This window comes from Pezoporus occidentalis, unplaced genomic scaffold, assembly GCF_034315485.1.
Source record: "Pezoporus occidentalis ecotype Australia unplaced genomic scaffold, CSIRO_AGI_Poc_V1 ctg160, whole genome shotgun sequence".
Lineage (NCBI taxonomy): Eukaryota > Metazoa > Chordata > Aves > Psittaciformes > Psittacidae > Pezoporus > Pezoporus occidentalis.
This window is the reverse complement of record NW_026913426.1, coordinates 1,256,625-1,280,836: the sequence shown is the minus strand read 5'-3', so window position 1 is coordinate 1,280,836 and position 24,212 is coordinate 1,256,625. Positions and strand designations below refer to the sequence as shown.

The 24,212-nt window shown below is 39.9% G+C and overlaps 1 protein-coding gene across 1 annotated transcript in view; it reads right to left on the bottom strand.

Annotated features, from left to right (window-relative positions):
* TEX2 (testis expressed 2) overlaps positions 1-15,740 on the bottom strand; it is a 28,313-nt gene extending 12,573 nt beyond the window's left edge. Inside the window, exons 1-6 of the mRNA XM_062612644.1 lie at positions 14,071-15,740; positions 6,967-7,167; positions 5,017-5,353; positions 3,628-3,875; positions 1,930-2,079; positions 453-552 (exon numbers count right to left, since the gene is read on the bottom strand). Coding sequence (XP_062468628.1) covers positions 453-552; positions 1,930-2,079; positions 3,628-3,875; positions 5,017-5,353; positions 6,967-7,167; positions 14,071-15,732 — 2,698 coding nt within the window. The 5' untranslated portion in view covers positions 15,733-15,740. The remainder of the gene's footprint in view (positions 1-452; positions 553-1,929; positions 2,080-3,627; positions 3,876-5,016; positions 5,354-6,966; positions 7,168-14,070) is intronic.
* Positions 15,741-24,212: the final 8,472 nt, after the last annotated feature.

Sequence of the window (24,212 nt, the reverse complement as noted above, 5' to 3'; positions counted from 1 at the left end):
AGCAACACTGTAGTCTTATTTTTTGATTTATTACAATTGTATTTGCTGAACCACTGTTTTCAGAACAGGGAAACTACCCTTGAAGCAGGTTTGTTTTCTGGTATGGTACAAAACCAGATCTGTCTTGAGGAGATGTGCATTGCTCTCTGTAGTCCATGTCAGAGTGTCAGATACAGGTCTGTGCCTCTGTTGCATGCAAATTTTAGTTTAGTTTAGTAATTATTTCCAATGGAAAGACATGTTCATATTTCCATATCTACAGAAGTATGTTTATACCAAGCTTGTTGTTACTACTATTAAGATAGAGACCACTCTGTGTCTCCTCAGAATAAACTCTTACTAAGAGCACTTTCCTCTGATTGAAACAACCACAAGATAAACAGATCATAATATTCTCCACAGGTACAAAAGAGTGAACCTGGCACAAGCAGAAAGAGGAAGCATGGGTTTACCTCTGTGATCAATAGAAGGTTTGAAGGCTTGAAGGATCTTCGGCACTGCTATCCCCATGTCAAGTTCAGTTAGAGTTAGCTCATTCATGAAGTATGGCAGCTAAAAGAACAGAATGCAAAAATCAAATCCATGTTATTGAACTAAACATGGTTGCCTAAGAGAAGAAAGGTCATTAAATTTAAGGAATAGATTGAGCTGAAAAACCACCAGCCACAATTACACAGATTTCTTCCAATTGCAGGATTTTGCAGTTAGTTTCTAAATGGTATTTTAGGGAGAGATTCAGCAGCTGAACTTGGAATGTTTTTAAAACTATGCTGAAGTTCAGATGCTGACCACAAAACTCCAGCATGCTTTTAAGTCAAAGCATGTAAAAGCTCAAGAATGAAGTGTAAATCCTATTTTACTATGAATAAAACTCAAAGACTTCTTTGGGTTTTAAATTCAATCACATATTTTATAGTTGCAGTGTCTCAGCTATTTTTATCTGGCAAATTCTTTCATAGCACATTAACTTTTAAATCTCTATCTCAGTTTTAATATAATAGAAGCACAGAATCACAATGATTTGGGTATCTATTTACTGTAAGGATTTCTAAATGATAGAAATCCTATCTCCTGTGAACTGACAGAGCTTCAACCTATCAAAAATGCATCCATCCCCCATTCCCAGTCTTTCCACTTAAACTGCTTCCAATGAGATGTTTGGGTACCCTGCTGTCATAATTGTGGAAACAGCCAGGGCAGAATTGGTTACTGCTTATTACCCAAAGCACAGAAAGCACTATCTCACAGCTGGTGCTGGCAGCTAAATTTCAGAGCTTTTGTCAGCAAGACTTCGTCTTCCTTTGCCTTTAGGAACAGGCAAACTCCTCCCCAAACATCAGGAGCTAAGCAGGCCTGTGATTAACTGCTGCTGTTCAGCAGAGCTACAGAATGCAAAGGGAAGATCCAGAAGTCATTCAAAAGCACCACTCCTCCCTTTGCCCTTTGAGCTTCTGCAGTTGATGCACAATTACATCCTATCACCCCCAGACAGCTCTTTCCCTGACTATTACCCTTACTGACCTCTCCTGCAAGTAGCATATGTCTGAAGTTAACAGGAACACATTAGAATTGTGGTTCCTTGATCTTCTCCATCTTAAAGGCAATCTACTATTTCCCAAAGCAGCTTTCATCATTTAAAAGCAGCTCTATTTATCCCTAAAGTAAATATAATATACCTCTAGTTTTTACATAAAACTTCACATACAGAAATAGTTAATCCACCTGTAGTTCATTTGAAACTGAAGCACCAAAATTAACCTACTGTGAAACGGATAGCAAAGCTGAACTGGAACTTTGTAGCACATTTATTTTCTAGTCTTTTACATGTAAGTGTAAAATAGGTGTCTCTTCTACTGTTGTAAAACTCAAAGACTGCATGCTTGTTTTTCTCCAGTGAGGACGTGTAGTGCAAGTCTCCACACTGATTACCTTTATTTTGCTAAGTTTCATTTGGATCTTCTTTGACACTAGATCAGACCAATACTTCTCTCCTAAAAAATCCCAAAATATTCTTCCAAGCAAAGCATTCACCCAGGCCTCCTGTTCTTCTTCTTCAGCTTCCATATGGGCATCTGGTAACTGAAAACACAGAGCAACTTATTCAGTTATATAAAGCCTAAAAGCTAAGGTTAGAAAAGGCTGCATTTACACCGGGAAGTTCAGTGGTATAGCCCGGGTTAGTCAAGAACACTGAAGGCTCAGCACAGACAGCAGCTTTACAACCACATCAACTGGCTTGACATGAGCTTGCTTGTCATCATCCTGACATGCAACAGAGTGAACGAGACCACTTAGATACAGATTGACCTCTGGCAATGAAATGAGAAAGTTGTATGTAATTGAACCTCTGGCAGAAAAAGCAGATAAACCCAAAGTGCGCAGACTTAGAAATGCGTCTGTAGTAGAAACGTGCTCTCTTTTCCCAATAGGCTCTAGAAGAGCAACTGCTCTACTCTTCCCTTGTTTCATCAGAAAATTTGAAAGCAAGACAAAATCTTACATCCTTACATCCAGTTAAAAACCACTACAAATAGACGATAAACACAGTACAGGGAAACACATTAAATGTCTCCCAACTGCCCGCAATGAAAGGAGAATTCCCCACCTTTCATCACTACAGGCAGAAATCCTGAAGCCAGCAGAAACACAGTGCTTTCTAAGAGCACTCAGGCAGATGCTCTGAATATCATTTCTTGGCAGTGACTGCACCCAACGGCTGCAGCCTCACGCAAGCAGAATTGCTGGGTTAGTAGCTTCTGCTGTGACGCAAGATTCCTGCCAGCCCTGTTCATCTATTTATAGAATGATCTCCAACACGTGCCAGATTCAGCAGCAAATTCAGCACTGCTTCAGGGGCTGCCACAGGCTAGAATATCTTTTTTCCTGGGGAAAGACAAGATGTGTTTATTCATATGCTATACTAAGGCCTCCTCCTCCTTTCTGGACATGGTATGAAAGTCTGGCAACAAAGATGCATGATGCTAATTACATCTTTTAAATGAATGGTGATCATACTTAACATTATTATTAAGAGTGTCATACTTAAAGTATTAAGGTTTTGTTTATTAAGAGTGATTCAAATGCAGTCCAAGAGGCCAAAGGGGGTATACACATATTATGCTACATATACACAACACGAATTTTGTTTTGACATGCCAGTACCTCAAAAATATGCTTTTCATTCAATCTACTTTAGAATATACAGAGGAAAAAAACAATGTTTTACTTTTATCGGGAAGTGAGGTTTGTGGAAGTTTGATTTTTGTTTATTATTTTGGGACCAGTGTTTTTTAGGACACATCTGTGCATTCCCAAATGAAGGCAATCTACAGCCATATTGCCTTCAGCTGTACAATCTTTCAGGTACAAGACACTGCAAAAGCACAGACATTCTTGGGACATAAGAAATCAAACTAAATCAAGGAAAAACTTGTCTGTTACATTAAGAAGAAACTATGGCCAATAGGGAACTGGCAAGCATGAAAACTCACGCTGGCTTTATAAAAAGTTTAGGTCCAATGTACAGTTAAAGAAGTTAATTTTTCTTTCTACATAACTAGTTTTTAAAATAGTAGTTAACAAAATATCTCCCCACCTCTTATGCATCTTTTGGGAGAAAAGCATTACCTTTTTCACAGCTGTAGGGCTGCTTTCTGCACTGAGGACTGGACTCCCTGCAGGGCTTTTCTTCTCCTGTGGAACACACTTCGCCATATAGATACTGTAGTCCAGAAGCATCTTCTGCCGTACATTGCCAGCCAGATCCTTGTGCTTTGGCTGGGATGCAACCTCTTCTGCACTTCCCTTGCTGCTGCTTCGGCTGTGTGTGAGAACTCCAGACTGACTATCGGTTCTACTCTGTGAGGGCAAGATCCCTAAATTCAAATTCAAAGGAACAATATCTATTTAACAGAAAAGGAACCTGACAGCCAAATACAGAGTGTATGATCAAACATTTAAAGGAACAAAATTAGCTTGCAGGTACAATTTATTTTGAAAAAAAAAGACAATTCAAGAGTAGCACTTTCTCATTTTGAAAGGTAAATTACACTACTGTGTGCTTAGGTGGTCATAAACCCATATTAGTCAATACTTAATATGACTCAGCAGGATGTGGGACTGGAAAAGTCAGCAGGTTTAAATATGGACACTCACATATGTATAACATATGGCAGAATTCCCAACAGGCCTGCTGGGGAAGGCCTAAAATAAAAGTCAGGTGATTAAAATGTACCTATAACTTTTTTTTTTTTAATCTAATTCTAGGCTGTTACAATTAGAAGGGCTGTCAACAACATGTAACTATTAGAATTTTAATTAGCCAGTAATTTTACATTTGCATTTCAAGAAGTTATGTGCCAGAAATAATGATGTTAACTAACTTTTAAAAGCATCTCAGAGAATAAAGACATAAGAGCCTGAGTCATTCAGATTTAAAACCCTATCAGAGGATGGTCTTAAATTAGCATTTCAAACATTCAAACAATACTGCAGACTAACATGTTTGTTGATTCAGATACATAAATATATATTAGCACAGGACTTTCACTTAAACAGAAAAATGTGTTTTCTTGTGACATTAACCCATGAGAAATCTCTGTTGTTCCCAAGAGACTGGAGTAGAAGGAAAGATGGAGGAAGAATGAGTAGTAAGAGGACTGAGTCTAATACTGCAAATGTTGATGTCAGTTCCAGCAGTACCAAAACTTAACAATTAATCCTTACAAAAATGACAGGAGCTGTTACAGTTACTGAAAACAGCATATTCACATAAAACAGCCTAAAAATAGTAAGAACAGTTGAGGGCATATAGCCAAGTGTATAGCCAGGAGAGGAAAAGGCAGGGTGGGAAGGTGGGAATGAGAGGCCAAGATAAGGAGCAGAGAAGTGTCTTTAGTACTATTTGTCTATAGAGATCACTATGGCTCCACAGTTGCTACAACTGCCTTTGTGAAAACAGAACTTAGGTTTGTTTCTTTTAATAGAAACTTTTACTAGAATATGAAATTTGAATACCTGGCTTGCTCCCACATAAACTGGATAGCTTCTTTGCTTCAGACTTCAGCTTGGAGGCGAGAAGGAACCTTCTGAACCATTCCTCCTTCTCCCTACCAGTCCTTCCAAAGAGATAAAGCACTTGATCCTTTTGGCTAGTGTACTTTGCTCCACCCTGAGATTTCTTGGACTCCTCGTTGTTCATGTCTGCTTTTTCCGCAGATAACTTTTCCTCTGTGTTCTCTTTATCAGTCTGGGCCTTAGCCATAAAGTCATCCTGTTTAGCGAGTTCAATGCAAATAGGGTACTTCTTATTCCAAATCCGTTTTCGTGCCAGACTTTTAGGAACCAGGGAAATCTGAAGGATAAATGAAAGGGTTAAATTAACATTTTTCAGTTATATCTTCTGTGTTTCTATACTCTCATAAGGAACACAGGAATGGAAGAGATAAAGATCCTACATTGGATATGCTGGGTTTAACTGATGTCCAATCTACTGCTATCACTGTCTTTGGTGAGCCATAGCTTTGGAATTAAAACAAAGACCATTTAAGTGGCTTAGACATCTACAGTCATGTGGATTAGAAACTGTTTTCATTTAGAATATCTTATCCTCATAGATATGAAGAAAATAGAAAGAAAAAAGCTAAACTTATTTTTGTGACCACAGGATAGATAATGAAAATCCAAACTGAGTTTCAAACTCAACTTTTCAGGCCCACCTCATTAAACTTAAGTATTCAAAGGTGGCAATGGGCACAGGAAGTACATAAGAATTAAGCCATAGAAGCTATTTGCAGATAACTATATTGAAAATTCAGTCCATTGAGAGAGAACTGAGACAATGCAAGTGACAAGAAGAGTGGTAAGAGTTAAAAATTACCTTGGGGCTGAACTTATCAGTGCTCTCCAAAAACTGGGTAAATACCTTGGAGAATAGTCACTCATCTGCTTACTACAGTCAGGGTGCTTGGCACTTGTGTAACTGAATGGGGCTGGTTTGTGGGGGGAAGCACTGGAAATTTTTCTAAGATACCATGGGGAGCAGTTGTCAGTCAAGCGCTCTTGTAGCATGCAAGAGCTTTGCTTGTCTTCATTATGCAAAAAATGAGTCTGCAATAGCCCAGAACCTATTTTTTTGCTTTATCTTTTTCACCATCTTCCTTTAATGGAAAGCAGAGCTGACAACAGGCTCCTTTCCCACGCTGACTGAGGGAAACGAAGAGAGGTTTTCCTTCCCACTGCCTTGGTCCTCCTCTCCCTCTAATTTCCATAGTCAACTGAAGCAGTTTCCTCACACATCTATACTGCCAAGGCCCATTCTTGATGCAACACATTAAAAAAATCCATTCTTTTATTAATGAGGTATTGATGTATTACTTAGTACAATGCCAATGGAATCAAATTCATATGGCAACTCTTCACAGATTTGAGGGAGGCACATAACATGCAGGAAAACTGTCCCAGCATTATTCTTGATGCATTCTTGCAGCTGCAAAAATCCCTGCCTCCTTCCCTAGCCAGTGGGTACCAACTGCAAGTCATGTTTGTTTGTTCCACCCACCTCTCTCCCCTTTTACATTCATATACAATGTATATTCCCTCTTGAAATGAAATGAAACAGAGACAACCAAAGATTATAAGATATTTTGTTGTAAGCTTCAGAACACTCACGCAGTAATCTAATGTATGGGGAGTGGTTCTCCAAACTCCCGTGTGGTGACTTCTGCTCTGAACTGCCGAGGAAAATCATGCTTTTCTCTTGCTGTGCAAATATGTAATTTTTATTAAACCGTGCTCAATCTCCCTCCCCAGCACAATCTTTTGCTGGCTAGTCACACCACCACTTCTGTTTACATAATGACACAACATGAAACTAGAGGAGGGAAAGAAAATTCACCATTTTAAAAGAAGTTTCAGTGTTTTTTGCTCAAATCGGACCCCAGCAAGGGCATACTCCCAAGCACTCACCTTGCTCTCTGTAAGTTCATAAATTTTCTGGCTGACATATGTGACTTCAGGCTTTGGCTCATTGTAGACGGCCCTTCTAGAGATATTTTTATTGGGTTTTGAAAGTCGCAAGGTGCTTCCTTCGAGTCGCACATAGACAGAGTGAGTCAATGTAGCATGGTACGTTTCTGGATCATAGTTATAGATTTCGTTCATCCATCCCTAGAGAAGAAAACACTTGTTAACAAGCTTTTAAAAGGCTGGAAAATCAAGTCCAGCACACACATGAAAGTTTTATATCACCCATGCTTTTGCTACTGCACAAATACAACAAAACAGTCAATGTTCTAAACAAAGTAGCACCACAGTGACAGAGCATGAGATGAGGACTGTATTCTGAGCACGTAACTTGTTTCTCTGACTAAATAATTTTGTCTGTGTAGCACAGTGAGCTCTCACCTCACCTTCAAGAAACACTGCGAGATCTGCAGATGCGCCTTGCTGGGAAAAGTCAAAGGGCAGCCAGCAAAGGGGACACTGCAGAGTAGCCCATCTACTTGCAGCAAGCATGGGCATTTCAATCACCAACAGACAAGGCAGAACAAACAGCGCGCCTGCTTATACACAACACGGGCATTTTAATCACTGACAGTTAAGGACCAAGTGGAAAACCACACTGGAGTTTGTTTTAATGCACCATCACTGCTTAGGATCATTTAATATGTTGTGTAACTGCCCAGTTACAACACAGGAATCATACATGTGCATTTGTTTCTGTGCAGTGAAAGAAGCAGAAAAACAAATCAGCCCTGCTGTAACAAGCCTGCAAGTGCTGACTCTATCCGTGGGGGTGATGTTACTCCTCTTCTCTAGCATCTGGTTACAGAAAATGCAAGATAATAAATGGGGCAGAAGACAAGCCAGAATACTCATTCAAGGATGACAAGTTTTCCTTCTCTTAACCTGCCATACAACATTCTTTGATAATAACTCCTACCTGCACATCAAAACTTTCATTCAGCACACTCAATATTCACTAATGTCAACAGAAAGCAAAGGAGGCAGAAAACAGCCATGCCCTGGAGCATAAAGTAAAATGGCACCTTTACAAATACCTAGGTGCATATAGAAGAGGGAGAGCATCCATTGCTGGGAAGTCGGGAGAGCTGAAGGAGCATCCATAGTATTCTTCAAAACAAAGAAGTTATAGCTACCTTATGCAAAACATCCCAGAATTTACTGCAACATTTTGACTTAAAGAAGTTTCCACCCACACACAGAAATGTAAAACGTATTTTAACACTTATTTCCTTCAGTGCCATATAATTTCTCCAAGTAGACAGCATACACTGTCTTAGGTGCCATAGTAACAGTGATGTTTTGCTTACTCCAACATCTAGCTCCATTTTCACTAGAAACTGAAAAAAAAAAAAACAGGTAAACCAGCATTTTTTTAATGTTCAGAAATATTAAGTCACTCACCTTTGCTCAGTTCCAAAGCAGACTACCTCTTTTATTAACAGAAATACCTATACCCACATATGCCCTTTGAAGAAGCTTTGTGTTTTGTTTTTTTTTGCTTACATTGGGTTATATACAACTACCATATAGGAAATACAACGCATGAGGGAGAGTTTTCTATAAACCTCCAAGGCTCTGCACAGCAGGGTTGATGTATGTTTGAGCACATCCCATTTCCTTCCTCAAAATCACTAAGCCAAGACATCTTTGAGCAGACAGCAATTAATTTTCAGCCAGGAACTCCAGCAGGACTTGGTGAAGCACAAGGACGTCACATGAGTCGCCTAAAGCCACTGTGAGCCACTCACTCTGTGCAGAACTGGGATATCCATATGGCCCACAGGTCTCTGGAGAGACTCCCACCTGCCCCTGGATCAGGTCTCTGAGCTATTTGTAGCTCAGACACCAAAGTCTGGACACTGCAGCCAGGCAAACACACAGACAAAAATGTGCTGCCTCAAAAGTTTACGGATGTCTTCCAGGCTGAAGACCACACAAGCTGCACAAAGAGAAAAGGGGTACTTGGATAGCCACATGAGCCCTTTCCGTAACCGTAATAAGCGATGATGTTATTTTCAGTAGGAGGGTTAGCAACCTCCGGGTATATACAGTGCCCAAGAAGGAAGGTCAGAACACACTTGAAGTTTCTTTAATTTCCTGCTTGAGATGGAACCAGCATTGAGATGGAGTTTTCTAACACAAGCACTTGAGCTGAGCAGGCAACACATAGTGATGAGAACAAGGAGTGATTTACACAGCATTCTCTTGACTACTGTGTACCATAGTAAGGAGTCAAAATCCATGAACATAGCTTCAAAGAAAAGCTGAGACAACATGAGTGCTTGGGACACACATCAGATGCACAAGTTTTGCTGTAACTTCCCAATAGCTGTAAGAGTGTTACCCAACACCCTTACGGTCATGTTTAATTTTATCTCTCCAGCACATACTGAGCTAGCCACAGCTGCAATAAAAAGGAGCCAGGTCCAGCCTACATTAACTGACTTAAGCCCAGTGAATCTTTATTAACACAGGGAACTGAATTCATCCTTCACGACATGCACTAGAGCAGAGCCTTTCCTATGCCATGTCTTCTGTAACAGTGCCAGTACCAGCCTTTCTGCCATATTTCCTTGCCCTACACAACTAAACAACAGTAAAAGTCCTTTTGAAGACTGACACCTTCTTCCCAGCAGCAGCAACACATGGTGAACTTAAAGGACGAAAATAAACTAAACAAACTCTGCTTCTCCAGGTTGTACGTTCTCTCTCCTCTTTAGGCTTTCAGGAGCCCTGCAAAGTCCCACCTGCTTTTCTGATCCCTACCATGTGCCCAGGCTTTCCACTTCAAACAAAGGATTAGCTGTATAATCTGCCAAACACACAATTCTCAAATCCTGGACTGCTGCCTCCCTTGACCACTGTACCTAACAAACCCAACAGAAGTGCAAACACTGCCTCTCATGGCACAACCATCAGGTTTTTAGCAACTGAAGAATCTGTTTAAGACTTTTAACAATGATTTCTGGCTGCTTAAGGTACTGAACATTCAAAATTTAAGACCAACAGAAGACAAATACATTTGCTGCCTACATAGCAATTTCTAGACAAAGAAAAGATCGGCTGCGTCATATATCTGAGGCATAGCCCAAAACCCAAAAGACAGAGAAGTTTAAATTCAAATATTTGCTGTTTTATTTCAGACCTAGCCACCAGTCAGGATGAAAAGAGATACCTACCACATCACTACAAACCTTCCTGGGACAGAACTTTTTTGTTTCCTTATTTCTAAGGATGCACTGTTTGGTTTTGCACTCAACTTTGAAGTTATTTTGTAACTCAGAGAAACACTGCATGGCTGAGAGCAAATAATGTGTTAATGCTTCACCAAAGAATGATTCTTCACTCTTTTAATGCACCTGAAAATACGTGCCAGCTGCAGGACTTTCTTCCCCTCATATCCCCAGTGCTGTTCAAGGGGGGGGAATGACACCTTTGCCTTCTCACCTCAGCAATTTTCAGTTTTGTAAATTGCTTTGTTTAGCCTAAACGGGACTGAAAACAAGACCAAGAATTAAGCCAAAGGTCCTGCATTTTACGAACAATTTTAGCAGAAATACCTCTGCCCGCTCTCTCAGCAAAAACAAGTTGGAGCAAAAGATTTACAGCCTACGGAAATAGTTTTGCAATGCATCTAAACAGAGAAGTTATGTTACCATAACGTCCTAGAAACAGATACGTTTTCCCGAACTACCGAAACAACAATGGATTTCCTTGTGTAGGAGAGCAGTGACTGTATGATGGGTCTTTCTTGTGCTAGCGAAGTTGTTAAAACAAGAAATTTAGTAATTCAGGGAGGACAATGACCATAGTCATAAGGCACTCTGCAGCTGCTTGCCATTTACACTGATCCTGTGATCTCCATTTATAAAGGTCAGCAGTTGCTCTGGATTCACAGCTGAAATCAGGAGAAAGTGCCTCACCATTGGACTGGTAACCTGGCAAAGCCTCTGGTTAGGATACTGGGCACCACGGCTGGTACAGCAAAGGGCACAGTTATTATTCATGAACCCCTACCTGCGCTAACAGCATCTGGCCTGCCTGTTAGGTGGCAGAGATGGAGCTGGCTTTCAGAGTGCAGCACGTCACCTCTGTCACAGCAGTGCTACCAACAGGAACCAATAGGTCCGTGGAAAACAGGCACCTGCATAAAATGGCTTTAAAAGGCACATCCTGGTTTATCTTTCCCCTTTAGTGGCTCTGGGCTCCAAATCTTTTATTTTAAATAAAAGATCATTACTTCTACGATATTTTCAAATACATAAATAAAGGAATTAGCAAGTCAACTTCAATCTAAACCCAGATCTGGATTAAAACTAGTCCCAGAGTTTATTAGTGATATTAACAGGTTGATTAATATCCACTATCATTAAATAAGACAGTCAAATGCTTCATCAAGAGACTGCTGATCACCCAAATCACATTAACTGTATTAGTATCCCTCTCATTACCACTATTTTGTAACACTTTAATAGTGTTTTGCTTGATGAACAAGGAAAAATAATGCAGTATTTTGAGCTTTTATTGACAGGAAATCTAAAGACACAGAAAAGATCTAAGATGGGCAAAAGTAATCATCACCTGAACTGGAAAAAAAAACTACTTTTTTTTTTTGCCAGAGGCCACTAGCAAATACAATATCCCTTGGGTGACTTCCAGGAACAGCACACTGGTAAAAAGCCTCCTGTTGCTGTATAATTGTGGCTCAAAAAGCTTCATTTCTCGAGCAGTCTTCTTATGCAAGTTCTTTCTAATGGAAAGGGTAAATTTATCACTTCCATTTCAGCTGTTACTTAAAACCTTCTGTATCAGCCATCAAAACACAAGGGAATGAACAACTCAGAAGGCCAATAAGGAAGTTAGAAAAGTAATACATTCAAGAGGAAGGAAAAAAAAAAAAAAAAGGAAAAGGAAGCCAGATAACTGAAGCTACAGAAATAGAAGATAAGAAAACACACACTGAAGATGCAGGGGGGGCTGCGTGCATCTTCTGGTTGGGGCACGTTCTTCCTCCACAACAAAAGACGTTTGAGTGAACTAAGCACGGAAATCTACAGAAGCACACACTAACCTGCCCAGCAGTGGTTTAGTCTGTCACATTGCAAAGGAACAATTTTGGGGAGACAGTATTAATGGTCAGGTATTTCAGCAATTGCTGAGGGGAATTCTCCACTAGTTCTTGAAATCAGGCAAATGCAAACTTCTTAAACAGTATTTACATGGGGGAGAATGCACACGTACTAGTACAAAAATAGCCAGACAGTAATTCGGCAGAATCCCAACTCCTACAGCCTCATAAAGAGATCCTACTCATAGCATTTATCATAGTGGCATGGAAGTAGCCCAAGCCAAAATACAGGACCAACAAGTTCTGAACATAACATCTTTACGCAAGAGCATCAAGTCTGATTTTCTTATATTCAAGTGAATGTTATTACAAATTAAGTCTTTATCTCATTTTTCAGAGGATTTGAACTGTCCAGTGCTCATTCTGACAGATACAAATAGCAAATAGTTGTATGAGGTAGGAATAGTAACTTGCAACCTGCTAAATCATATTACATTATGTTCCACTACAATATGGGCACTGAGCTGGTTTTTAAATTCCTGAAGCATTAAAAAGCCCTTTTATAGGGCTTTACATATTAATGGCAATTACTTTGTGTGCTACTGAGTGAAATAAATACTTATCAGATCATACAAAACAATAATCTACAGCAATACAGACTTCTTCATGCAGTTTATTTCTTGCCTACAGCCATTCTCATAAAACATATCTCCTGGATAAAAGGATTAAAATATAGTTTAAAGGTTCCTGAATAACACATAAGATCTCAAAAAGCCAGTTTACCACTAGCCAATAACGAATAGCGGATCTTTACCAGCTTTCATGTATCAAGGCAAATCTATACACAGGGTCTCAGCCCCCAGTTAAGAAGGACAGAACTGGAAGTTTGTCAGGATTTGAATGTGCACGCAGCAGGTAAATCAGCTGGGCAGACAGGAGTGTTCGGTCTGCATTCACAACAGCAAAGACCACAGCGCATACCATTCAACAAAAAAAAGGGAACACCAAGGTAAAATCGGGCCGAGCCTACAACTGCTGCCTGAATTCAACATAAGTTGGCTTTTACATCCATTTCTCCAACTTTCCGGTTACCTAAAGATACAAGAGATTAGCTAGCAATACACTACAGATTCTACAGCATGTAATCAACACCATCTTAATTTGAATTCAGGCAACCTTTGTGTTCCCACACATCTGGAGATGTACCTTCAGAAAGCTCAGGATGGATTTAATACGTACAGAAATACAAGAAAGCATTCATAAAAACTCTGATAAGTGATGTGAAGTTTGTACCACCATCATTCTGAAATGCTTCTTTTACATATCAAAAAGAGAACCTGAGAGCTTGATTTCAAACCCGGCCTTCAGATACTCGTTTTATTGAGATGTAATCCATACTATACAATGCAATATTTAAGATAGCAGCACACACAACCACTGACATCATAACCCATGAGCACATCCCTTTCATTGCTCATTTCTCCTCCTGCTGTAATTAGGTAATGTTGGAGGAAAATTCATATGCTCTCCAACTACCTATGCTTTACTTGAACACAATCTGCTTTGACTGGACAAGACAGACTAATCACTGCGTAGACAATAAAATACCACAGAAACAAAATACATCTCCCAAAAACGCATCTTCAAGCACAAATGTTACTTTACACACTAAACTTTGACACCACTTGCCCTCAGTAGTTCCCCTGGATCATTTGAAAGCCACCAGCAAAACAATTAGCCCTTCTACTTTGGAAGCAATTCTGGTTTTCTGCTAGTCCTTAAGGACACTGAAGTATTACATATTCTTGGATACTAAATCATTTGTGCCCCTGCCAAAGCCGCCTAATTCTAAAACAATACTCTGTTTATAAGCAGGGATAATTCAGCTCATTTACACCTTCAGAATAAATCTAGTTTACTACTTCTACCCAAAATAAAGCACAGAGACACACACATAAGAAACGTTATGACCTCACCTTCAGTATTTCAGGTTCTTTGATGTCTAGAGCTCCTGTATTCCATTGCTTTTTCATACTTTTATGAAATTTGAGATATTCATGAGTACGTGGAGTAAGAAGCCAAATCACACAGATAGCTATCATAAATCCAAGGGCCATTCCAAATAAAAGTCCACTTAAGTAGCCAGGGAGAGGGATAATAAAGTAAGCATAGACTAACAGCGTTAAGAAGTATAAAGTTTTCACTGGTATTTTAGGCTGTTGCTCATATGGATTATTTTCATCTTCACTACTGAGCAAAGTACCATTTTCCTCAGTTATCCTGGGATCAAGCGAAGTTTCAGCAGGTTTATCAGTTTTGCTTTCATCCTCTAGCAAGGAAAAGTCTTCAGAATACAGTTCACAAAACTCCTCATCCTCTCTGCTTGCTAGTGCAGACAATGAACATTTTTCAAGTACGAGTGACGTTTTCGAACTCATGTCCTTTGTGCTTGCAGACTGAGAGCTTTTGGTCTCCGTCTCTTTTGCATGTTCTTCAGCCACTTTTGACTGATCGTTCTTATTCAGGTTAGAGTCACTTCCATAGAAGTCCCCTTCAGAATCACATTCTTCTTCCTTAATGCTGTAGTTGTTATTGCTTTCCAAATGGCCATTCAAACTGGAAAGGTTTGAGAGTTCTGAAGCACTTGAAGATAAGGCTTTGGGCCTGTGGCTACTACTTTCATCACCCATTATTTTACTGAGCAGCTGAAAAGGCTCATAGATTACTTCAGAAAGGCGTCTTTTAGTATCTTCAATTTTAGCCTCCATTTCAGGTACTTTAAAAAAGGAACGGGTGTCAGAGGGAGATGTTAATGGAGATGAGGGGGCAGTTTTTGAATCACCACCTGTAGCTCGAGGTTGAGTGAACTGTTTGAACAGATGCAAGTTCAGTTTTGAGTCAGGTGGCCTGTAAGACACTGTTTCAGATTCCTGTTTGGAAGTGTCTGTAGACAGAGATTTTACTAAGGTTTTCATTAGCTGTCTATGTCGCATTGGTGGGGTGGGCTCTTTTGGTTCCACATCTGTTGAAAGGGACTTGACTAAACCTTTAAAAGGCTTTGAACTAGAAACTGTGGATGATCCACTAGAGCAGACAACTGATCTGGAAGGGGATGAGGATGGGGAAGATGACAGGCTGGATTTCTGTTCCACAGGTGGTGCACCTGATGAGCTAACTGTATGACATGAATGTGATGGAGACAGGACTAGTGGCACTGCACTGAATACTTGGGATGTGGAAGGAGAATCCAACAGCTTTACAGTCTCTGCAGTTGGCAGAACTGCAGGCGATGAGGACAGTAGTGATGCAGAGTTGGCCATGTTAAGCGAGGTAGCTGGACCAGAAAATTCATGGCCAGTATGCTCAAAGCAGAGGTCTTCCTTGGCTTCAAGTGCTGTTACAATGCTTTGGTCATCTAGTTCCTCATCAAGAAATTCCTTAAACTCCTCTTCCTCCTCTTCTTCCTCCTTCCCAAATGCAGAGAAATGAATAGTGATGGTTTCTCGGGAGACAGATCGTTGGACCTGCACTTTTGGTGTTGGCTGCTTTGAGGACATTTCACCAGTTTTCTCTGCATGGCTACTGTTCTGACTTGTCATTGCAGGTCCCAGAGACGTGTCAGTCTGTAAAGAAAACATAATACTATGTTAAATGCCTTTTTTTCTCCTTTCTTCCAAAACACCCTGATTTTCAAGTGCTAAGCCAAACACAAGAGTTATACACAACAGGTCAGTCAGTTGAAAATTAAAACACTCCGGACATTCTTCATCTGACTGGATTTAAAGCTGTCTTGTCAAATTATGGAGTGGTACTATGAAACTGACTGTAGATTTATTTCATTGCACAAAACATACCTATATTTTAGTTAATACCCACTTCTCATCTGCTTAACTACCTCATTCTTAGTATCACTGAATGCAAGAACAGGTTCAAAGAAACCCCATCCCACCCCAGCAGACTGAAATTCTTCACTCCTAACTCTCAGCTCCTTCTACACACAATAATTAATGTTTTCTATTTCTTTTAAATAAATAAAGTCAGAAAGATGTAAGTCTTCATGTGTGGGGTCAGTACCATCTCTTGTATACATGTTTGAACTGAACTGTAGGAAGTAGACATTTAAAATGCATTTTATCATATGTGTTATAGTTTATGCTTGGACTCGATCATAAGGGGCTTTTCCAACCTAAATTATTCTATGATTCCATGTTTCTTGAACAGTTTTGCTGTAAGAATGTGTAAGGACACTTCAATAGAAGAAACTGCTCTCACTGATACAGCAACACTATGTTTGAAAATACTAATCCCTGATCAGATCAGTGCACACACACCGCTTACGCAATAGATACACTCACACACCTGCCTTCTACATCAACTACGCATTATTTCAAGCATTCTATGGGCCCATCAAAGTGGGCTTAACATATATTTACATGGAGAGAAAATACCTCATGTTTAAAGCAAGGTACCCAGGATCATACACAAAGATGGATCACGAATTACAAGATTAGCTCTGCCTTTCCGGCTGCAAGGCAGCACTCCATCTTCATTGCCAGGACAGCAAGTTTACCACTTCAGTAACTGAATTATTTTTCAGAAGCTGTTAAAATGCTGTAATCAAACTGCCAGGCTGAATTAATGAGAGGCCTTTGCTGACGTTTAAAGAGCAGTTCAGAGGAACGGTTGTGTGGTGGTGAAGAAATGTGCACTTCACAAACAGTTGTGATATCCAGCAAGCCAGTACCACCTGCTTGTCGTCGTCTCCCTACTAAAGGTTGTAGCCCTTCATACTTGCTGATAGAGCTGTTCATATAAACATTTTTTTAACTTGTCAATAAAATGATCTGGGTTAAACATTTTAAAGTAGCAGGTCTTTGCTACCCGGCTCATCAGTAGCTGGGTAAAGCTGGAACAGAAACTAGTATCTATCCACAGCTTCCTACTCACTATAGTTGTCCATTTTATGGCTCCCAAATTGTTGAGTAGTTTATTCCTCGCTTTTTCTAGCATTTGTGTGATTCCTAATCAGTCATATCTGTATATATAACTTGGTGAGAGCTATCATTGGTAAGAAACTTGGTCTCTCAATTCCCTGTTGGATTAGCACACTTGGGAAACCACCAGCATAGAGAATCTGTTTTCTCCAAACACAGCTCCATTTCACAGTTGAAACTGGAAATTTCCCTATTTTTTAGACAAATGCACCCAAATATATTTTGGAGAGGGAGAATACTACTACTAGATATGCATCCAACCCTAGTCCTGGACCATCAGCCATAACGCACCTCTACCATTTTGTGCCAGTTGTGAAACTGCAAGACTAGCACACCCAAACTTGAAAGTACAAAGAAAAACCTCCTATCTTTCAGGTCAACGAGCCTTTAAAACACTATATACACAAAGGAAGGAAAAACCCACACAAGAGCTACACTTGCACACGATGCTGCTGGCATCCGCTTGAAACATCTGACCCCTTCCCTTCTGCCTAACCAGCACTAAGGGTGTATCAATAATCCAGCAACACAAGAGGAAAACATTAACTACTCCTTCCACCCCCTAATAACATTTCCAATGTGCTATTCTCCATCTAGAAATTCATAGGCTGAGTTAGCTCTTTAGCACACTATTAGCACAAGTTAATTACCCTGTGTTTCAACACCAGTTGCCATGTTGTGCTAATGCAGTGCTAATTACCTGAAACAGAGGAACTTTACTTGCACACACTAAATGTACTGAAAAAAGATTTTACTGCTCACTGAACAAGCAACATTTGGAGTTTTTTTACATCAGGACTAAGCAGATAACACAGAAAGGAAGGAAATTCTTCATAAACCAGTATCTGCCTACCCTTAAACATACCATGAATTATGTTTTACAGAAGTGCATTCGTAATTCCACACTATCAACAGAGCAGCAGCGGAACATCAACATAATCCAGCTGCTTGCACTTGCATCCTCAGCCCATGACTTATGAGATAACTAAGAGTATCCAAAGCCCACAACATCTGGCCCAAGTGATATTTCAGTTGAGGGGACTGGTTTCCAGGAATAACTATTTTTATTGGGGCAATAACCACTTTTAGTCTTTCATCTTGCTGAAAGTTTCTAAATCAACCCTGTTTATAGGCTGGTTTTGCTACAAGGCTTCTCCCAAACATAGTTTCACAGAGCTGCATCTTGTATCAAATTTTCAAGCAACTGGTATGTAAAAAACAGAAGAAATACATGTAATGCTATTTACTTAACAGAGCATATGTGTTTCGGTCAACGGCAGATATTTCATTACAGACATTCTGAATATCAATTTGGATTACAACAATATCATGCCTTCTAGATTATTCCAAACTTTTAACAACTCTAACCCCTCTCAATACACCAGGTACCCTACTGAGAAGAATTTCTCCCTACAAACCACAGGATAGGGGATTTTTCCCTTCTCTGGGCAGGCCCATGTTTCCAATCCGTTCCTGAGAACAATTCCTCTTTTTTTGTTGCAAAGGATTTGGTTGGGGAGGTTTTTGTTTTGTTTTCAAAGTAGGTGTTGGGAAGCTTTTCCACAGTGAATACAACAATAAAATTCCAGATTCCTCCCCTGCTCCCACTACTGACAGCTCTCCCATTAGGTGTTCAGTTTTGATAAAGATATTTCTTCAGGTTCTTGAACCATACATTTCTACCCCTTAAATCATTCTAACAGATTGACTTCTTACTGATTCCCAGCTATCTTTTTCCTCATTTCCCCAACTTTTTCCTACCCCTCAACTCCTCTTCCAGATTACATCAATACGTGCAGAGATGTAGGTGTCTTTACATAGGACCCTTCTTTTGAAAGCCACATTGTCCTCACCTTCGCTGGCTGCCTGATTAGTTTGTTAGTGTTGCTGATTCTGAAGACGTGAGGTATCAGTTTTATTTATGTGGCTGGCAGGCCTGAATAATAATTAGATCTTCAGGCTTCAAATGATTCAAAACATTAACTTTTACCTGGAAGGGAAGGAGGCTGCTCAGAAAACAACTGCTTTCCCCCAAAGGTTTGAACTTTGGTTACTTCTGTAGGGCGGAATGAGAAAGCTGCCAACCAACTTCCACTTTTTATGTTAAGGCATGGCACCCCCATTACCCACATAACAGCAGTTTCTAATCCTCACCTACAGGCACTGCTTTTAAAGTGCTATAACAGGAAACAGCAAGCCAGGCAAATATTCCTTGCCCAGCCCTTCACCACTGAGCAGTGAGGAAGCACGGTCAGGAGCTGAGGATGTGCCATTATGGAGGTGACAATACACCACCATGCATTGCATGTGTATGCCATGATGCACTCGTTCATGAACAGGGACACCCAGGGAGAGACCAGGTGTTGGGCAGCACTGGGTCACGTTTGGCCACGGCACCTTCCATAAGCGTTGCTACAGGAACACGTGCTCTTACCTACACCAGGAATGACTAATGGGGAGTGTTTACAGGAACCGCCAAGCACTCCATCCTTCTGCCCAACAGCACAAACAGCCTTCTCCAGTACTGACAAACCCTCTTCCTTTTCCCTGCAGCAAACACCCCACCCTTCCTACTGAGCCCCAGAAACCACCTACTTCACAGCACTGAGAAAACACAAGGTGCACTCAAGTGCCTGGTTTAGACAATTACACTATCAACAGTATAGAGAAACCAACATTTTCACATTAACAATTTAGAAAGTGCTTCAGCCAATCGACAAAGCACCAAAGTAGGAATTAACTTAAAAGAACAGGTCAAAGTGGCATACACCCCCCTTATTTCATCCACACAGTTCAACTTAGCCACATTTGCTAATTAAATAAGGGATACTCAGTAGACCAATTCAGTGCTTTTCGTAATCAGTCAGCTGGAGGAGCAGGACAGATTGGGTAGCTAAACTGCAGCAGCCAACTACTCCAGTCATGCTGCTGTCACTTAATGCAACATCTACACAAGGGGGAAAGGGTATGCCATAAAATGCTTTCACAAGAATCAGCAGCAAGGTTCAAAACTTGTCAAGAGTAGTTTCCCTGCTCGTTGCTACTAAACACAGACCTAAACAAATGTTTTCCACAAAACAAAAACTCCTTTCCTGCGAAGTACAGAAAAAGTCTTACATGTTATTAAAAGCACTGTAATACTTTCCCCTTCACCTGCCAGTTGCATCAGAAGAACAAGCCCTAACTGCTATTCAGGAAGCCACTGATTTGATTGTTGATAATGCCACAACTTGACTTCATGAGGATTGATATCACTGTTCAAATGGAAAGATGTTTCTAACTGGTTACATTTCCGCTTTCCCCAGTGACCCTTCTGTCCTGTCACCCTTTTCAACAGGAACCTTCTGCTTTGGCAAAGCCACCACCAGGACGAGGAAAGAGGTAGTTGTACTTTCAGACTGGTGGGACACATTTTTACTATTTTGGGTTACTCAGTAGTCATTTCCAAGTCTCAGACTGAAGATAGATATATGTGTAGTACTCTAAATCTATGCCCTATTTGGTAGGAGGGAGAAGCAACATATTTGGTTTTAGACCGTCTTTGCAACGTCTACATGATGTGACAAGAGCTACAGACGATCTTACGTTACCACAGACAGGACCACCCTAACGCATTCAGCCCCTCTTTTCAGACCAGGTTAGAAGTATGCTAAATCCTTCCCACTTTGGGAAAACCTGCACAAGCCAATGTGATCTGAAACAGCTATTTGCTCTCGGAACACATAGAGTCCGCTTGATATGCTAGAGACCCAGCCAGTATCTTCCTTTCAACACCAAGAAATACAGGACTGTTGCTATTCTTGATATTTATTTAAAACAAGTAACAGAGGTCTCAGCAGACAAAACTCCTTCTGCTAAGAGCTAGAAGTCTTCATTTCAGGGCCTTCAAAACAAAGCACAGTACTAGTGATCCTTACTGGATACAGACTTTATTTAAGCAACATTTTAAATCATCAGAAATTTACATCTCCCATAATCCATTACCACTACTCTGCCACAAAAGTAGTCAAGAAAGCCAGGTCCCATTTAGCCCAGAATGACCTCACTGAAGAGAGATCACAGCTGCTGGGACATTGTCTGTCACACAAATATAATCTCATTCAGATTTATTCCGTAGAAGACAAAATAAGGATACAACCCCCAAATTTCAACATCCTTTCCCATCCCATTGAAATACCTAATTAGGACAAATTCCCCTGACATGTGCACGAGTTAATGTATTCCATGGTTAACATCCATTATTCCTTTTACATCCACTAGTCATTACTTTTAAATGAACTACATAGGAAGCATTGGTATCATCACACAATAGCCCTGTGAAAGCTTTGTGTCAGAGATCTAGTTACCCAGCCTGAAGACAATACTTTAAAACTCACTTTCCAAAAGGAGTAAGATGGAAGTTTTGCTTCACCTTTCAAGTTCACACAACTGGACTTGAGATACAGAGGAGGGAAAAAGAGGAAAAAACTGAATAAAACCTGTTTTAAATCTAAGCACAGAAATGAAATCTTCTATGTCGAGTACTATTAAGAGAATGTAGTCCAGTGTGCTCAACAGAAGTCAACACTGGGATCACAGCCAAATTAGATGATGCCACCCACTATGGACTATAAAACACACACAGATATCCAACAGCATATACCTCAAACAGAGGTCAACCAGGTTATCACAACTAAGCTGGTGAAGGGCTAAAATACCTTCACCAGGACTTTTCTGAACCTCATTAAAAATCAATAAATTATTTTTTGTTTATTTGTTTTGTTTATTATTTGTTTTGCAAATGCTTTTAAGGCAAGACCAATCCAGTTAAATAACCACTGTTCAGGGATGCTTAGGGATACTTAAATGGAAGATCCTAAGCAAGATTTCAAAGTGCTGCCAATAAGACTATACTTTTAATGAAAACTATGAACCTATCAGAGGCAAATAAGGGGGGTTGTTTAGTGAAGTCTAAGAAAGAAAGGTCAAATAAAATTGCAATGGCAAATAAGGAATCTTCAAAGTTACTGGAATTCTTTTCTTTCAAAGACAGGCGCTGCTAAGCACATCCTCAATACAAGCTTGTATTTACAGTGCTTCAAAAACAACCAAATACAAATTGTTTAACATTAGCTAAGCGAGTCTATTCTACATTAATATTTTCCCCACAGACCTAAGAAAGGTCAGCTACCACATTAGTTTCTCTGCCTTTGCTGATAAAAGATTCATTAGTATTCTTTTCTCTTTTCCTTCCACGACACATCACTTCCACCAAAAACTTCATAAAGCTACACTACAGATTGATTCTGACAACCACAAAAAGCAAAGCAAAGGATGTCCAGAAACTCAGAAAAACTTAACTTCTTCCTATTTCGTGCTGTTCTGAAGCCTGAAGTGAAGCAATATTTGTGAGAAATTGAACATTCCCCTCAGAGAAAAAAATAAAAGAAGTTAAATCAAAGCTTAAAACAAAACATGCAATAACTCATGGAAGAACAGCAAACATTGGGTAGAGAAGAGCCACTTCATTTTGCTACATACTGTGACATTTACTCCTTTAAAAACAAGAACATACACACAAACAGAAACAAGAGTCTCTGCAAAGGGAACGAATCGCAGCTGCAGGACACACTCCTCATCCCTGTGGCCTGTAACCTGAAGGCTACCTTCACGAAATGATGCATAACATTCCTCTGCTCTTTGCAGAGATTCACTAAAGAATATTTACTCCCATTTGCACAACGAAAACAGAAATTCTAGCACATTATACTTCTCTATTCTTCTCCTCCTCTGACCTATTTATTCTTGTTTATTATTCATAACTGCAAGCAGCAGGTAGCATCTTTTCCTTCCAAAACACTCAGCATTAAACACTTCAAAGGGACTGTTCACTACTTCCCCGATTCCCACAACAGAACAAAACAAAGTAAGAACAAAACAACCACCAAATCCCCCCTCTCTGCCTCCATCATGGATTTGGGAGATTTAGTAATTTCCTGTATCACATATTGCTGTCTCTTGAAAATACATTCAATACTTATTTTTCCAGGTAACTAGCTGCTGGCACCAAAATTACCCAAAAAACTAATTCGGTCATGAGTGAGAATAGAAAGCTCCAGAAAAACAAAGGTTTCCAGACCTAGATCTGAAACTCCTGCACAAAGGGATTTAGAAATAAACACATTAAAACCAGAGCATACACACAGAGAGGCAAACTGTCACAGTCTAAAGCCAGCTTTTTCCACTTTTCTAAATCTGCTGCATTACCTGGCTGAAGCACTCTCTTAGGTCATCCTGTAAGTCAAAAGAGAGTTAAAAAACCACTGGTCTTGAGCAATAAATACTTAACTGCTGCATTTGTTCTCTTCCAAAAGGGAGGAGAGACTAAATCGGAATTTGCTGGTGCTGCAAAAATCCTGCATCTTGACAAAAGTTGCTTTATTATTACAGAAATCAAAAGCTTATGCATAAAAAGTTACATCCTATTGAGAGGGTAAATGGTGAGGTAGAATATAAAACTTTGCAGCATTGGAACTCCCTCTTATCTCAGTGGAAACGAAAAAATAATCAACTTCTCATTAATCTGATGACAGATTATCTAAAACCTCTGCAGATTAGGCCATAGCTGAAAATGCTGCCCACATCACTGATTAAATTACAGGTCACTGTAAAATCTTGAGGTGAAATTTGGACTCATTCACAGAGAAGCACGTTTCCAAAATAAGTACAATAAGCTGCCTTAAATCCTGAATGAAAAATGGCTTGCTGGAATTGCGCCACAGGCTCATTTTCCCCCCACAATTCAAATGCGCAGCAAAACAACAAGCCATGTTATTTTGAGTTTCAGTATTTTGGAGGATGAGAAAAATGTTACTTTTCAGTGAGGTGAGTCAAAGCAGTGTTCACACAGCCCTTTGAGCAAGTAAGATCATCCAGAATCATTAACTTCTTAAAACAACAACAAAGAGCCAAGTTGCAGCATCTGAAGAATCATATAACCATGCGAGAAGCATGCAGAGATCATAAACTACTAACAGCAGCTTCTATGCTTTAAATTCCTTTCAATTCCTTCTAATTCATAGAAGGACCCATTGAAGGTTAACAAAACGTAAAGTCAATTCTGAAGAAGCGTGTCCTAAGGATAG